This window comes from Phoenix dactylifera, chromosome 1 (genome assembly GCF_009389715.1).
Source record: "Phoenix dactylifera cultivar Barhee BC4 chromosome 1, palm_55x_up_171113_PBpolish2nd_filt_p, whole genome shotgun sequence".
Lineage (NCBI taxonomy): Eukaryota > Viridiplantae > Streptophyta > Magnoliopsida > Arecales > Arecaceae > Phoenix > Phoenix dactylifera.
The window spans coordinates 21,246,347-21,261,704 of record NC_052392.1 but is presented as its reverse complement, the minus strand read 5'-3'; the positions used below and the strand labels follow the sequence as shown (position 1 = coordinate 21,261,704).

The following is a 15,358-nucleotide window of genomic DNA, read 5'->3' as shown; positions in this document are numbered from 1 at the left end:
TTTTATATCAAGGATAATTATTTGGTAGTTACCATCATAAATTAAATACATGAGCCCCGAAGTGGCAAAAAGTTATAAAGTCAGCAGTAGAAAGTTATAGAATTTTTTGCATGAATATTCTTCTAAAAATTTAAATATGCGCGAATACTTTCTTAAATTTATATTTATTTCTGTATCCTTATAAAATATTATTTTGCACAAATACCCCGTTAATAAAAATTATATTTATTTTAATTAAAAATAAAATAAAATTTTAAAATTATTTTTTGTCTTCCATTACAATCACTTTATAAATGTTTTTTCTTGCATGTGTATCCGTTAAGAATATTTTAGTTATTTTAATTTAAAATTGTTAATTTTTCAACGGTATTATATGGTATGGATATATATATAGAAATAAAAATTAAAAAAAAAAAGTAGAATAACAAAATAAGTATTTTACGAGCGTACATATGCAAATATCAATTTGGGGATGTCCTTCATGAAAAAAAAAAATAAAAAATAAAAACCAAAAACTAGATATAAGTCTTCATAATAGGTCGGCAGCTTTCGCCGATTTCGCGGGTCTTCCTCCTTGACTCCATCCCCAAGACCACCTCCGCGTTCACGAGGCTTCCTCTTTCCGGTTCCGAGGCGTCTGCTCCGCCTCCGCCGCCGATCCACTCCACCTCAGCCGCCACCTCGCGGCTTTGACGCCCTGTCGCCGAGAGAGATCCCAACGAAGCCGGAGGCTAGAAGCACTCTTCTCCCTTCGATGGTAGCCGCGAAATTCTTCGCCGGCTTCCTCTTCTTTCTCCTTCTCTCACCCCACGATCTCTTCTGCAACGCTGTTTCCGCAGGGATCTTCGTATCGACTTCCGGTATTTGGTCAACCCTTTTCATGCCTTCCTTTCCCCTTAAATTATATACTTTGAACGGTTAGATTTCAATTCCTATGAGAAAAGGTTTTCTGCCGGAAGAATTGAACTGGTTTTTGCAAAGTTGGATTTTCCTTGGCTTTTGATGTGCTATGGGGCGTCTATCTATGATAGTTTTGATTTATGTAAAGGTTCGATTTTGAACTGAAGCTTCTCTATGTTGGGAATTATAATCATAATTGGAATTTGTAATCAAAATAGCTGTCATTGTACATGATCAAATAGAAATTTATTTCAGCCATGTTTATGATTGGACGTTGGGAGGAAATAAACACACAATTTTGGGTAATAACTCCATCAGACTTCCATTTCTAGGTTAATTCAAGAATTCACTCTCGTGAAAAGTACCACAAAGTGATACATTTTTATTACCTTGGTTGCCATCCAAATCAATGGCATAGAGCAAGAAAACTGAACGACTAGTTATATACATTATAGGCATATAACTTTAAATTGTTAGAATGGATCTACTAAAAACCACCTAAATTACTAAGAATATGGAGAGGGTCCCTTGAATCATCATGCTGTTTCTAATTGTGAAAAGTCATTTCTATCAAACTACCTAATTCTCCTACTTTGTAAGTATTGCCTGTTCTAGTAGATTATCCTGCCTTTACTTATTTAAATAGAAGAAATATCACTTTTATATTAACTACTTTGAAAATCTTAATTGAGAAGTTTGTGCCTTGAAGGTCCTAAACTTCTTAGTTGACTGAACTAGACTATGTATAGGACCCCTGTAAACTAATTGCACCCCAGATCATGACTATGTTGAATAATTGGAAGGGTGACAATGGTGCTTCTGTCATAGTGTCCAATTCAAAATTATGACAGTACCTTACTCTGCAAAATTATGATCAACATTCTAATCCAGAAGATTATAGATGATTGCTGTTCTAATAGTGCTGTTAATTATGGTCCAAAATATGCAGAGCTTGTCTAAGGATATCTTCACTCCTCACCTATGTTAAAATGTTTTTGCGACTGTAGGTTTTAAAAGTTTTAAACTTGGCCCTGATCAAAAGATATGCAGTCGAACTATATTAAGTTGCCTTTGAGGTATGTTTTGCATCCGAGCAAAGTTTGTTTTGTGTGAAGTAATACGAAAGTGCTTGCTTATGTTTATGGTACTTATTGTAAGATTTATAAGTAATAAGGAAGTGCTTACTTATCTTAATGATACTTATTCTAAGATTTATATAAACCCACAAACAAACAACAAACAAGAAGAAAAGTCAATAGCCATTGTACCTTGCAATGTAGGCATGAAAACAATAATTGATACCAAAGAAGGATGCAAGTAAGATAAGAAGTTGTCCAACTGGCTAGGTTGTCCTAGGGAGCGACAACCTTTGTGAAGAAGTTGTCTAGTCCTGGAGGCCTAGGTGCAATGCCTCTTCAACCAAGCTGGCTAATTGAGTAAAAAATTCATAAAAATAATAAGATTATTTTTTTTGGAGAAAATTGGTATGTTTTCATATGCAGATGCATAGAGAAGAAACTTAGGCGACAAAAGAGGAAAAATAAATAAAAGAAGGTGGTGGATAATTGGAGTTGATAAGTGACTCACCAGTTGGTTAATATTTACATGTAGCATAGCGACTGTAGGGGATAAAACCAAGCAAGAGGGATGGACAAGGGATCAAAAAGGCAAAAGGAAAGAAAAAAAGGAGTTTCATAGGGAAACAGACAGATGTGGGGGACAAAAGACTGGACAAACCTTGCCAGAATGCTCATCCCGTTGTTCAACTTCTTCCTTTCCCCCTCCCTCAAGCTTCTTTCCTTATGTTAACCCATTTTTTTAATCACATAATGGAAGTGTTAAGGGAATCAACAAAAAATAATTTCAAGTATTAATCAATGAGTGTTATCAATTAGATGAAGTCGGTGTGATCTTAGATAAATGCATTCCACTTTATAATAATGCTCTTTGCTTTTGTCTCTCTTCCACTAATAGATATTTAGTTGGTAGGAATGAGTTAAAAATTTAATTTCTTAAATTAACCAAGGATCAAGGAACCTACTTGAGCCTTTAGTTGGCCAAATACCACCCAAGGGCCAAGCTCAAGGTTGGCCAAATCAGCCTGAACTGCCTGGTTCAGAATGTACAATACCAAACCTGTTGGTTACCTGGACGATTTGGTGGTTTGGCTCGTAAGAGGTTCGAACCAGGCTGAACCAAATGGAACCACTTGGGTCCACTTATTTAAGGATAGTTTGGGCCCCTTACTACCCCAGTTATTGGCAGGGAGGTAGAGAAGACCTCTCATGCCTTCTTTACCTTATCTTATTCGGAAAACAATCCAAGATAAAATGAAGGGGAAAGGGTTTTCTTGCCGGATTTGAGGCTAAATTCCTCCGAGATCAGGTATAACCCCCTCTATTATCCCATTCTCTTTTTTTCTTCTGATACCTAAAATAGGCAAAAAAAGGAAAAAATAAGGAGAAATCATATCATGATATACTGTAGATTTAAGAATGATCTTTGCACTGAAGAAGAAATCATGATTTTTCGATGATCATGTAATTTTTCATATTAAAACATATTTTTTGATCAAAAAATAATAATAAATAAAATAAAATTCAAAAAAAATATAAAAAATGGTAGCATATTTGGGAGTATCATATTACTTTGCTATTTTGCTAGCAATTTATTTAAATTTGGGCATGATTATGGCTACCCGAATCTAAGCTCGGATTCAAATAAATTTCAAATTTAGTGATGATTAATGCGTACTCATAAGCTGAAAAAATATATGTGGTACCCTTAATAGGTTCTACATTAATCCGGATTAAAATTAATTTTTTAGATATTTTATAATTAAATATTAATTTATCATCTAAAAATTAATAAAAAATATTTTAAAACATTGAAATTTATGAAAGATTAGTAATATATATATATATATATAATGCAGACATATCGCTTGAAGCAATTCAACTCTTTTGGAATTTTTTGCATAAATACCCTTCTAAAAATTCAAATTTGCATAAATACCCTCTTAAAATTTATATTTATTTCTGTACCCTCATAAAACACTATTTTTGCACAAATGCCCCTAATATAACTATTTTTTCTAACACCATTAATAAAAAATCATATTTATTTTAATTAAAAATAAAATAAAATTTTGAAATTACTTTTTTGTCCTCCGTCGCGATCAGCTTATAAATGTTTCTTTTTGCACTTCTATCCATTAAGGGTATTTTAGTCATTTTAATTTGAAACCGCTAATTCTTTAACAACGTTAGATGGCGCGGGTATATATGCAAAAATACGGATTAAAAAAGGGGTAGAATAACAAAACAAATATTTTACCAGGGTATATGTGCAAATATCAATTTTGAAAGGATATTCATGTAAAATTCGATATTTGGGAGGGTATCATGCAAAAAACCCAACTATTTTTTTGCATTACAATATAAATTTAATTTTATATAATTTATTAATTAAAAATTATTAATTCATCTAACAATCATGAAAATTATGGTAATATATTGGTGACTGGGGTATATTTTCTAGGAAAATGAGCTTAGCTTTACATAATATTATAAATTATTACATACTTGAAGTGAAATTAAATTACAAAATTCTTAATTTTTCTAAAAATATAAAATTTATTTACTCTTTAAAAAAGTTTATATTCACTTTACATAATTTATGGTAGTCAATGAGATGGTTTATGATGTGTGTTCGTCAAACTTGCAGAAAGGGATCCAAAAAGGAAGATAGAAAAGGAGATTGACATTCATGAGTTGGTACCACTGGTGGTGCAAATAAACCAATGCAAAGTGGAGGGGGAGGGATGATGAGATTGAAGCATTATGTAGATGGTGGTTTTTCCGATGTGGCTGCTTGTAGGAAATGTCCTTATGATTTTAGTCAACTCATCAATGAATCGCAGTTCACTTATGCCACATTGAATAAAGACTATGATGTACGATGTAGAGCCCATGAGGTTATGGTAGCATATAAAAGATGGGTCCCTCGAGGTGGTTCAAGACACGATGTTACTATTAGATGATCTAGCATGCGGAGTAGATTCCCTAGGTATGTTTGGATCTGCATGGTATATTGGATCTTATTCTGCACAACTAGGGTATGATCAATATGGATATTACTTATCTAACATCATATTTCGAGCAACTACTGCCCTCCATAGTCTTAGTTAGATTATGGCTCAAATTTCGCTGCTGTGATCTTCCCTGAGATAGGATGGCTAGCCCAATATCAGATAGGGGATTAGTATTAGGGTGGCTATCTAGAAGGTTTGGATTATGGCATGGAGGGATGGGCAAAGTATCTAGGTTGGAGTCAGATCCCGGGCTTCAACTGTGATTAAGAACCCAATATATATGAGTGGCATAGACACTCCACGGAGAACTAGATGTCGGTACATATATTGTAGTTCAAATCAATTTTATATATGTATTTTCAAGATCAGAAATATCCATTATCTATGTTAAATATATTGTAATTACATTCATTATACCATCATATGGTCTATCGAGGTCAATGTAAACATAAAATAACATCAAAATACCCTTGAAATCATCATTTAAACAACCATAAACATTAAAATAATCCTTCAAAACAAAAAAGAAAAAAGAAAAACTAGAAAAGATGCACCAATATTGAACCGATATGCAGACCGTGCTGAGTGTTGTTATGGTACAGTTTGGTATTATATCATATGGTTACCAACCAGCATGGTAACTGGTACCAAAAATGTAGACCTTGGGCAAGCTAGTTCTCTAGGATGCCACCTCACCTGAAATCCTTGGAAAGCACAAGGCCCTAGGTAGTTTGTTTGCCTAGATGCTGAGGCAGTGGCCTTTTTATCAACCTTATTTTCTCAAAGAAAAGGATGAAGTTGAAGTGAGAGAGAGGCATGAGAGGCCATATCCCGATTTTTTCATTGATTGATAGGCAGTTCTGTTTTTCCATGGTTTCCCATGTTTTTTTATGTACGTTCCCCTTGTGCTCCTAGTACCAGGAAATTTGAATCAAATTAATTTTTCAAAAATAGTTCCTTAAGACTGCATCATGCTTATATTTTGCATTTCCTAATAAATTCCTTTTTATAGTCATCATTTGAAAGTGTTGCCACATGTTGGACTATCATTTGGGCTGCTTAAACTGTTAATATGACTAAAGGTTGACCCTGTAGTACATTCGAGAATATTGTTTGCAATCATGAGGTCAAGGATTTCCACTTCGAGTAGTTGCAAGTAACTCATTTTGGTCTTTCTTTAGTTACATTGTCAAATTTGTTGGATGTGTTTGCTTGCCTTGTTGGTATTTGCATGCAATGACCATTTATGCCTTCTTTATGACTTTTCTTCCAGATATGCATATTACCAAGTACTCTGAATTAGTTTACTATGATTATTGCAAAATGATATATGAATGAATTGTCAAGATACCTGTCCAACTGCTGAGGCGAGGCTAATCAGTGGACTCCCTATACGGCCTAAGCAGCCGTCTAGGGAGGATAGCGCTCCAAGCTTTTAAATATGCATAGATTTAATCATATGCATAAATAAGCATGCCCATATATCTCACATAGATTATTTCTTTCTACCATATCTAGTATCATGAAACCTGTTTTTTGTACTAAAACATCCAAAGATCAAAATCCACAAGAAGGAGAGCAGCCATTGCAGCAGCCAACAAGTTATAGAACATAGCTAGGTAGCTAAAAGGAGGACGATGATGGCTGGAATCAGCAGCGAACAAGCTACAGGGCTGCAGCCAGCAACCGTCAAGGAGGAGGCAACCGAGATAGGAGCTAGTAAGCAGAGAGAGAGAGAGAGAGAGAGAGAGAGGAAAAAGGGGGAAAGGATGGCTAGGTGAAGAGGAGATAGGAAATAGAAGATGAAAAATTCAGAGGAAGGAGAATAAGAAGTTGAAGATTGGTCTGAAGAAGGAGAAGAAAGAAGAAAAATTACACAACATTAGGACTAGTGCTGGCCATTGCAGCCGTTGCTAGGCTGTCCTTAGTAGTTGTTGATGAGCCCAATGGCTGCTACTAGGTTTATGGTAGTTTTCACTGGCCTCCCACATGTCCTATATGAGGCTTGAATAGGGAAAGAAAATGGGAAAAGGAACTCTTAAAGTAGGATTTAAGCAGGCTTGGCCTATGCAGTCTGACCAAATTAGGTGCCTAGGTAAGCTTTTAACAACACCGCAAGATATTATTGCTAAGTACATATTTGGAGTTTCAGATGGAAGTGATCTAGTCTTTGAGCTAACGAACAATGTCTCTTGGTGACATTAAGTATAGCTGATTTTACTGTGCTTCTGCTTGAGAACGTGTCCTTAATGTTTATTTTTCCTAGAATTTGAGATGAAAAATATAGTTCTAGTTTTAAATTTCTCATGATTTTAGTTCAAAAATGTGCTCCCTCATATCAGTTTGATTGTGTTCATACAAGCAAACACAAACCAGAATTACAAATACATGCTTCTTTTAGATGGAAATTGGAGTTTTTCATGTCTGATAACCATATTCATGTCTATGTGGGACATCATCACTGTTTCTACCATAGTATAGGTTTTATGCGGCATGTTCATAGAGATTAATTCATTGCTTTTTATATCTTGCCTATTAGGTATTCCATTTGGTCGGAGTTCTCGTGAGCCAAAATACAAGGCTGAGTTTCATACAGCAGAGTCCCCTTTTCATCCTGTGAGTATATTTATATAGCTTTCGCTAGTTCAGTGTTTTTAGATGATTTGAACATCAACTATAAATTATGAAGTCTGTCTACAGTTGTTGGAAAAGATAATTGTATCTCTACTCTAGCTTGATACCAATTGGTGTCATATATGCCAACTGGGAATCATCCCGTTTGTTTTCAATACTTCATGTCATATTTTTATATTTCACATGTATCAAGAAGTTATTCAGCAGATAGGAATCAAATATATAACGATGAATTAAAATATGTAAGTGAAAATTAAATTGAGATTCTTGAAACCTGAAGCTTGGCTATAAGTTTTCATTGTCCTTTTGGGATGAGTTAAAGTAATTAATAGATGAAACAAATAAAGTAAAATTTTGAGTTTGGATTATATGCACTGGGGGAAGTTGCAATTTGATATCCTACAATCTGAATTTCCAGGTGAAGACATGGAGGTAAAAGAGGATGGTTTTTATCTTATACAGTACTGCATATATTATAGTCTGCATAGTTAGTTATGAGTACTGGTTCTTTTGATAGTGAATAATTGATATTTATATATACCGGAAAAGCCCTTTCAGGCTTGTTATTGACGTGTTGCCTATGTCAAGAGCTAGAAATTGTTTTGTTGAAAAAATTATGCACCCCCCCCTCCCTTTTCCTCTGTGTAATTATTAGGGTTACTATGATTTGGCCCCTAATTTTACCACCTGACTGCTGTAAGCTCATATTTTCCTTTTCTTTGTTGGGAGATGTTGACTGTGTTGTTCAGATCAATTTCATTAGAATAATGTTTATGTTAGTAGCTAGGACAAATAGTGATATGGATGAGATTGTTGTGCAGGAGAATGACCAGGTGTCGTTGATGATGTCCAATAAGGAGGGGCAAAGTTACATGTGTTTCTTGCCTTTTGTTGAGGAAACCAAAACAGGGAGGTCCATTGCCCCAATGAATTCAAGCAATATCATTTTAGAAAGTGACCAGTGGGTCAAGTTGAAGACACCAGATGAGTTAATTGATGTTCTAAAAGACAAGTGCTTGTACAGAGTGAGGGTTCCCTAGATAAATATCTTGACAATTCTTTTGGACAGAGCTTTTGTTAAAAATTTTCTTACATTATCATGTCTTTTGCAGCATGAAGGTTGGTGGTCTTATGAAATCTGTTACCAGAAACATTTGCGACAGCTTCATGTGGAAGATGATAAAGTAAGCTGCTGATTTCTTGTGGTATTTGTGAGCTCTCTAGATCAAAAAACTTCCTGTGCGGGACCAGAAAAATAATGTCAAATGGATGCACCAGAGATTCTGTTAAGTTCTTTCCTCTGCTCTTTTACAAATTGACATAATTATATAGCAAGGTCAAAATCATGCCCTACCCATACCATGAGATTATTTATTGATAGGCCCCTGTCTTGTTAAGTCACCAAAAGCGATGTTTACTAGTCGTCTCAATTCTAGCCTCAGAACTGTCCTTTACTGTAGTAACCCAGCCTTGTTAAGACCACTTGCACTTGGAGAACCCACAATTATTTTTCACGTGAGTAAAGAATAACTGACGTATCAGTTCATGGTTGGCCAGTTTTGAGATGCAACGTATTTCAGTATTCTAGGTGTATCAATTTGCAACGTTCAGATGGAAGTTATGTGGCCTCATCTCTACTGTATGTTTGTTATATTTCTTTGTCCCTGGTGCATTCAGTGCTGGTCTTAAATTTCTGTTCATCAAAGTGATTTTTTGTGATCTATGATATAATTTTATATAGCTTATAAATCATATTACTGAAGGCTTCTCACCAAATTAAAATTCAGGTCCTCACAGTTTTGGTCATTTTTCTCTAAGTTGGCTATTATTTTTCTTTTCTATGTCATCCAAAACAAATTCCAATAGATGCCACCATGTATCTGATGCTGTAAGCTCTATTAATAACATTTTCTCTTAACGTGGGACTGTATATGCTGGCACAAAATTATATGAAATAAATTGCTTCGTTTTATCAGGCTGTTCAAGAATTTGTTTTGGGTGTCTTTGACCCTGAGGCAACAGCTGCTTTTAACCAGAACCGTTCTGGTGTTTCCATGTTTAAAGATCCTCGTTCCAAAGATGCTGCTCAAAGGTAGAACTACTTCCTTTATGGGCAGTCTTGATGTTATAAGTTGGACCCACCTTATTTGTTCAAGTAGAAAAATGAAGAGGAGAAGAAAAATAATGAAATAAATGAGAGGAAAATAAAATGATCAGCTGATCCTTTAGAAAATTTGATCAGGTATCTTGCTCATCAATATACAAATGGAACCATTTGTGACCTTACAAATCAACCTCGAGAAACTGAGGTACATAAATGCTCAGCTTGCATCATAATAATCTGTGTAATTCCTCTGGCTTGTTTCTCACATATACTCTCTCCTCTCTTTGCAGGTTAGGTTTGTATGCTCGGAGCCTGCGGCAGTGATCAGTTCAATCAAAGAGATCTCTACTTGCAAGTATGTTGTCACTGTTCAATGCCCAACGCTTTGCAAGCACCCGTAAGTCTCAACACCCTTCTAATGTCCTTTCGTGTGATTCCAAACCAGTAGATTGCTTTGAACTGCTTTTGTGATTGTATGAGAAAGTCGAGCGTTAAAATATTGGGGAAACAGCGACTAATTGGTAATATACTTGGAAACCTGGAATGGGAAGCACATTTCTTATTTTGATTGCTCTTGTGATCTCCATGGCAGGATATTTCAACAAGAAAGGCCAACATGGCACACCATCCACTGCAATGAGATGCCAGAGACATCAAAGACTCATCGGTAGAGGACAGCCTGAAAGGCACACAGATTACCATAATCACTGATGAAACTGGACGGCGCGCAACTTGAGTTTAGATTCCCCCAACCCCATAGGTGAAGACATTGAGGAGATGGACTACAGAGATTTTCAATGGGTTAAAAAATAGTAGATTTCTGACAACTGTTTTTGACCTCTATCTAATTTGGAGCTTCATCGACATATTGTATGATATTGGTTATACGAAATTGTCTATCGATGGATCTCCACTGACTGTTGTTCAATTTCCTTTTCTGCTGTGTGGACTGGGAGATTAGAAAATGAAAACTGCCGATTAAATCTGGCCAACTAAGGGATGATCCTTGTCAATTCACATCCAACTGTTTGTTCTCTTTCCTACTCAATCAAAGTGTTGAAGTTAAGACGAGATATTTTCCCAAGTTGATCCTGTATGGATAATGATGTTTGATGGCGAAGGCTACTTCCCCAACATCTAAGCTTGGCCTTACATGCTTCTAACCACTAACTACTTCCCCCACCATTTCTAGGTAGGATAAGCAGCTAAGGTGGAAACTTGGGAAGATGAAGAACTGCCCTAGAAATTTAGTTAAATTACAGATTATGGTGAGCATATACGCCTAGGCAACTCTAAATGATACCAGTATGATACAATTATACAATATGAAACACGAGATACAGAGATTATAAAGTTATTTTTCCATTCAGAAACCGCGCCTGATTAGACCGCAGATCCATCCAGAAGCTTAGTCGAGTTCCTGAGTTAGATCCGCAGAAGCTAATTAGACCACAAGTCCAATCAAACGGATCCAGACTGGGGGTTTGGATCTTCATGTTTCCAAACAGTCTTTGTCAGTTTTTGGCAACAAATTAAATGCGATCACGAAAAGCTGCAAGCCGTGACTAGTGCCAAGTTGATGATTATTACGTTCAACTCCAGATCGAAGGAAGATATTTTAAGATTCTCTTGTATAAAAGTGTGAATTCTTTCAAACTTCAGATGGATTACTGCATATATCTCCTACAGAAATAAATTATGATAGAAAAGCCCTTCCGGATGTTTGCATATTGCTTTTTGTTGGAAAACATGAATGATAGCTATATTTCTTGCATTGCAATATGTACTACACCCTGCCAAAGGAAGATACTGTTCGTGAGTCTCTCGTGTCAAAGTGTGAACTCATGTTGGAGGAGTTCAAATTTAAGATGGAAGTAACTACATATATCCCAAAGAAATAGAAGTATTAAAGGAAAGTCCCTTCAGATGCTTCCAAATTACTTTTTGTTGGAAAACATGAATAGTAAGTAAGTACTTGCATTAATTCATGTGCTGACAAGAATGTTATATAATGATGTATGCAAATTATATATTACATTACATATTATGTGTATTGATATATGCATATGTACATCCCTACATATACAGAAAGAGGTTCTATAGTTGGAACTTATGCAATTTACACCCAAATTTCATTATCCTATTAGATTAAAATTTAAGCCTAACACCCAAATTTCATGATATTAATAAGGTTTGAACCCAAATTTCATTATCCTATTGGCTCGCTAACTATGCTCCGACTAGACCGGAGGAGATCCACCTCATCCCAGGCGGCGGTAAGTGTACGGGCGAAGCATGCGAGCCCTCGTCCAATTAGTAAACTTCCCATCTTGCCCCCAAAGATAGGGCTTCCCCTCTGCGCTCTCTCTCTCTCAAATTAACGAGAAGGAGAGAGGCGAGGGAAGCGGTGCGACAAAAAAAAAAAAAAGGGAAAAACCCCACCAAGTGTTTGTTCATTGATCCAAATCTCCCGACTCAGATCTGCAGCGAAAAGCTCCTATTTCTTGGTAATTCCATCTCGCGCCGGCCTTCCTCCCACAATTCTCAGCAACTTCTCATCTAAATTTATGCGCGAATAACTCTGGCTCGATAACCCCTCGTTATCCCCTGACCCATGGCTTCCCATTACTCCCCCCTCCCCGTCACTTCTTCCTCCATCGAACTCCAATCCCCGACCCCTGAAAAAGATTCCACCAAGGACTTCTTCCATGGAGAGGACGGCGCTGGATTCGGCGAATTCGACGACCTCCCGCTCATTCTCGACGCCGAGGGCGGCGCCGACGGCGCCGCCGCCTCTGCCGGGTCGGGTATCCCCGGTGCCGTCTTCAATCTGGCTACGTCGATCATCGGCGCTGGGATCATGGCCCTCCCGGCCACCATGAAGGTCCTCGGCGTCGCCGTTGGCTTCGCGTCGATAATTTTGATGGGGATTCTGTCGGAGATCAGCATCGAGCTTCTCGTCCGGTTCTCGGCCCACTGCAAGGCCTCCTCCTACGGCGAAGTCGTCCAATCCGCCCTCGGCCGCCCCTCCCGAATCGTCTCCGAGATCTGTATCATCCTTAACAATGCGGGGATTCTCGTCGTCTATCTCATAATCATAGGGGATGTGATGTCGGGCTCCTCCGAGCATATCGGCGTCTTCGACCAACTGCTCGGGAATGGATCGTGGGATCACCGGAAGCTGGTGATCCTTGTAGTGTTGGTAATCTTTTTAGCTCCTCTCTGTGCTCTTGAAAAGATCGATTCCTTGAGCTTGACCTCGGCTGCCTCTGTTGCTCTCGCCGTCGTCTTTGTCGTCGTGTCGTGTATCATTGCCTTTGTTAAGCTCGCCGAACGCCGGATCAAGACGCCGAGGATGGGGCCGGATTTCGGGTCGAAAGCTGCGATCTTGGACTTGCTGGTGGTGATTCCGATCATGACGAACGCCTACGTTTGCCACTTTAATGTTCAGCCGATCTACAATGAGCTTAAGGGGAGGACACCTCGGAAGATGAATAGGGTGGGGAGGATTAGCACGGTTTTGTGCGTCGTCGTCTATGCTTCGACGGCCATTTCGGGCTATCTCTTGTTCGGAGACGAGACCGAGTCGGATGTGCTGACAAATTTCGACAAGGATCTTGGGATCAGATTCAGTTCAGTTCTGAACTATGTGGTGAGGATTGGGTATGTTCTTCATCTGGTTCTTGTTTTCCCTGTCGTTCATTTCTCTCTGAGGAAAACTGTGGATGCATTGGTCTTCTCCGGATCGGCTACTGGAAGTAGGAAGAAGATCCTGGCTTTGACAGCAGTGCTGTTGGCGATTATATATCTTGGTTCTACCACGGTACCCAATATCTGGGTTGCTTTCAAGTTTACAGGCGCAACAACCGGACTCGCACTGGGGTTTATATTCCCAGCTCTCATTGCTCTAAGATTAGATAAGCAAGGGAAGAATTTGGGAGTACGAGAAAAGTTCTTATCATGGATGATGTTAGTTTTGGCAGTGGTTGTTAGCATTGTTGGAGTAATTGGCAATATTTATAGCCTCAGAAGCAGATCAGATTAGCCTACATAACTCAGGTTTTCCAGTAGATAGATGATGTCAAAGCATTGTTGGAGTAATTGGCAATATTTATAGCCTCAGAAGCAGATCAGATTAGCCTACATAACTCATCAGGTTTTCCAGTAGATAGATGATGGCAAAATTTTGCTGAATTTGTTTGGATATGCTGTGATTGGTGACCCTTTTTTTCTGGTTGATAAATACTTGCAACAACCATTTTGAATCTTTGATTATTACTTTTCTGAAAACAGTATGCTGATTATTTTGCAAGAGGTGTTTCTTCATGCATCCACCATGAGAGGCAAAGCTTGGCAGCTATCATTGCCTTGAATATCAGGGAACAGATTGAGGAGATATGAGGTATTGGATTTACGTGACACTGTCTTTCAAACCGAGGAATTTATACAGATGCAAGACTTCTTTTCATGTTCCTGAGTTCAAGATTCGTCCTTTAAGATTTGGAGTAGCAGTTCAGGTGGTGTTCACATGCAGACATGCTTCTAGAATGGAATTGGGGCATGTTGAAAGGAAGAATTGAGGCACTAGTCTATTGGTCGAGCATTATATTCCTCTGGAGTCTTGGTCATCAGAGTAAGTCACAGGCTGCTATAACTTTTTTTTTATATTAATACTTGTTGAATAAAATCTTCCCATTTCTATCGCTTGGCAGCACCATTCATTCTTTACGAGCTTATTTCTTTCTTGTTTTGTAAGCTATGTGCTAAAACATTGTTGCATTGTGAGCACATGCTCCAAATCCGACCATGTACTGTTATGCAACAGCAACATATTAACGTAAAAGCTCCATATCTTCCTCATGCTTACTAGTTATAGTTTACTGTTGTATGCTCAAAAAACAATGGTCATGTTAATTCTGGCTGACATCGTTAAGATAATGTATTATGGGGACAGATACGAGTTAGAAGAGTAGAGATGCATGCAGTGTAAAGTGCAAAATGGTTATTAATTTAAACAATGTGATTTTCGATGGTGAACTACCTCTCATCATTGATTTCATTGTTCGACCAACTAATTCATTAGGACTTGTGAGTTTAAATTGCACTCGAAAATTTGCCCTTTCCCATGAGTATAAGAGAGCCTATTTGAGGGGGTATGTGATGCTTTGAATTGCTGGACACAAATAGGAGATTATCTAACCGGATGTAGCCATCATGGTGGGTGATTTTGTTAAGGAGTTGAAATTCGCGATTCTCCATAATATGGGAGTTCCCATGAAAGGTGATATGTCATATAGAGGTGACTTCCTCATGCAGAGGATTCAACTGCCCGCCTTACCACTTGGCCATGCCGCCAAATCTGACGCCAACCCTTTTTCCGACAGAGGAGGAGCTAAGAGCTCCTTCTGGATTGGTTGGGTCATTAGCATGAAAAAAAACCGGAGCATTCTTTGCAGCTTCAGCCACACCAGCATTCACCTCAGCAGGTGCATTTTGAACAGTAGCCGCATTATCAGCAGCAGGCATCGTTTCAGTGGTAGGTGCTGACCGTATTGGTAGCATTGGTTCTTGGAACATAGGCCATTCTCGGTGACGGGTTGACACCAGGTTCCTTATTCGCCTCAAGG

General features: G+C 37.9%; 2 protein-coding genes across 2 annotated transcripts; both read left to right on the top strand.

Annotated features, from left to right (window-relative positions):
- The first annotated feature begins 549 nt into the window (after positions 1–549).
- Positions 550–10,797, top strand: LOC120111695 (protein OS-9 homolog). Its single transcript, XM_039129512.1, is given in 9 exon segments — positions 550–860; positions 7,533–7,609; positions 8,449–8,652; positions 8,740–8,811; positions 9,604–9,719; positions 9,870–9,936; positions 10,022–10,128; positions 10,324–10,388; positions 10,391–10,797. Coding segments are annotated over 9 exon segments (891 nt in total). The 5' UTR covers positions 550–754; the 3' UTR covers positions 10,468–10,797.
- Positions 10,798–12,111: 1,314 nt separating this feature from the next.
- Positions 12,112–14,591, top strand: LOC120111686 (amino acid transporter AVT6E). Its single transcript, XM_039129491.1, has one exon. The coding sequence runs from the start codon at positions 12,346–12,348 to the stop codon at positions 13,774–13,776; it is 1,431 nt and encodes a 476-aa protein (XP_038985419.1). The 5' UTR covers positions 12,112–12,345; the 3' UTR covers positions 13,777–14,591.
- The last annotated feature ends 767 nt before the right edge of the window (positions 14,592–15,358 follow it).

Excerpts from the sequence above, each read along its gene's own strand:
- LOC120111686 (XM_039129491.1), top strand. The coding sequence starts at position 12,346 with ATGGCTTCCCATTACTCCCCCCTCCCCGTCACTTCTTCCTCCATCGAA.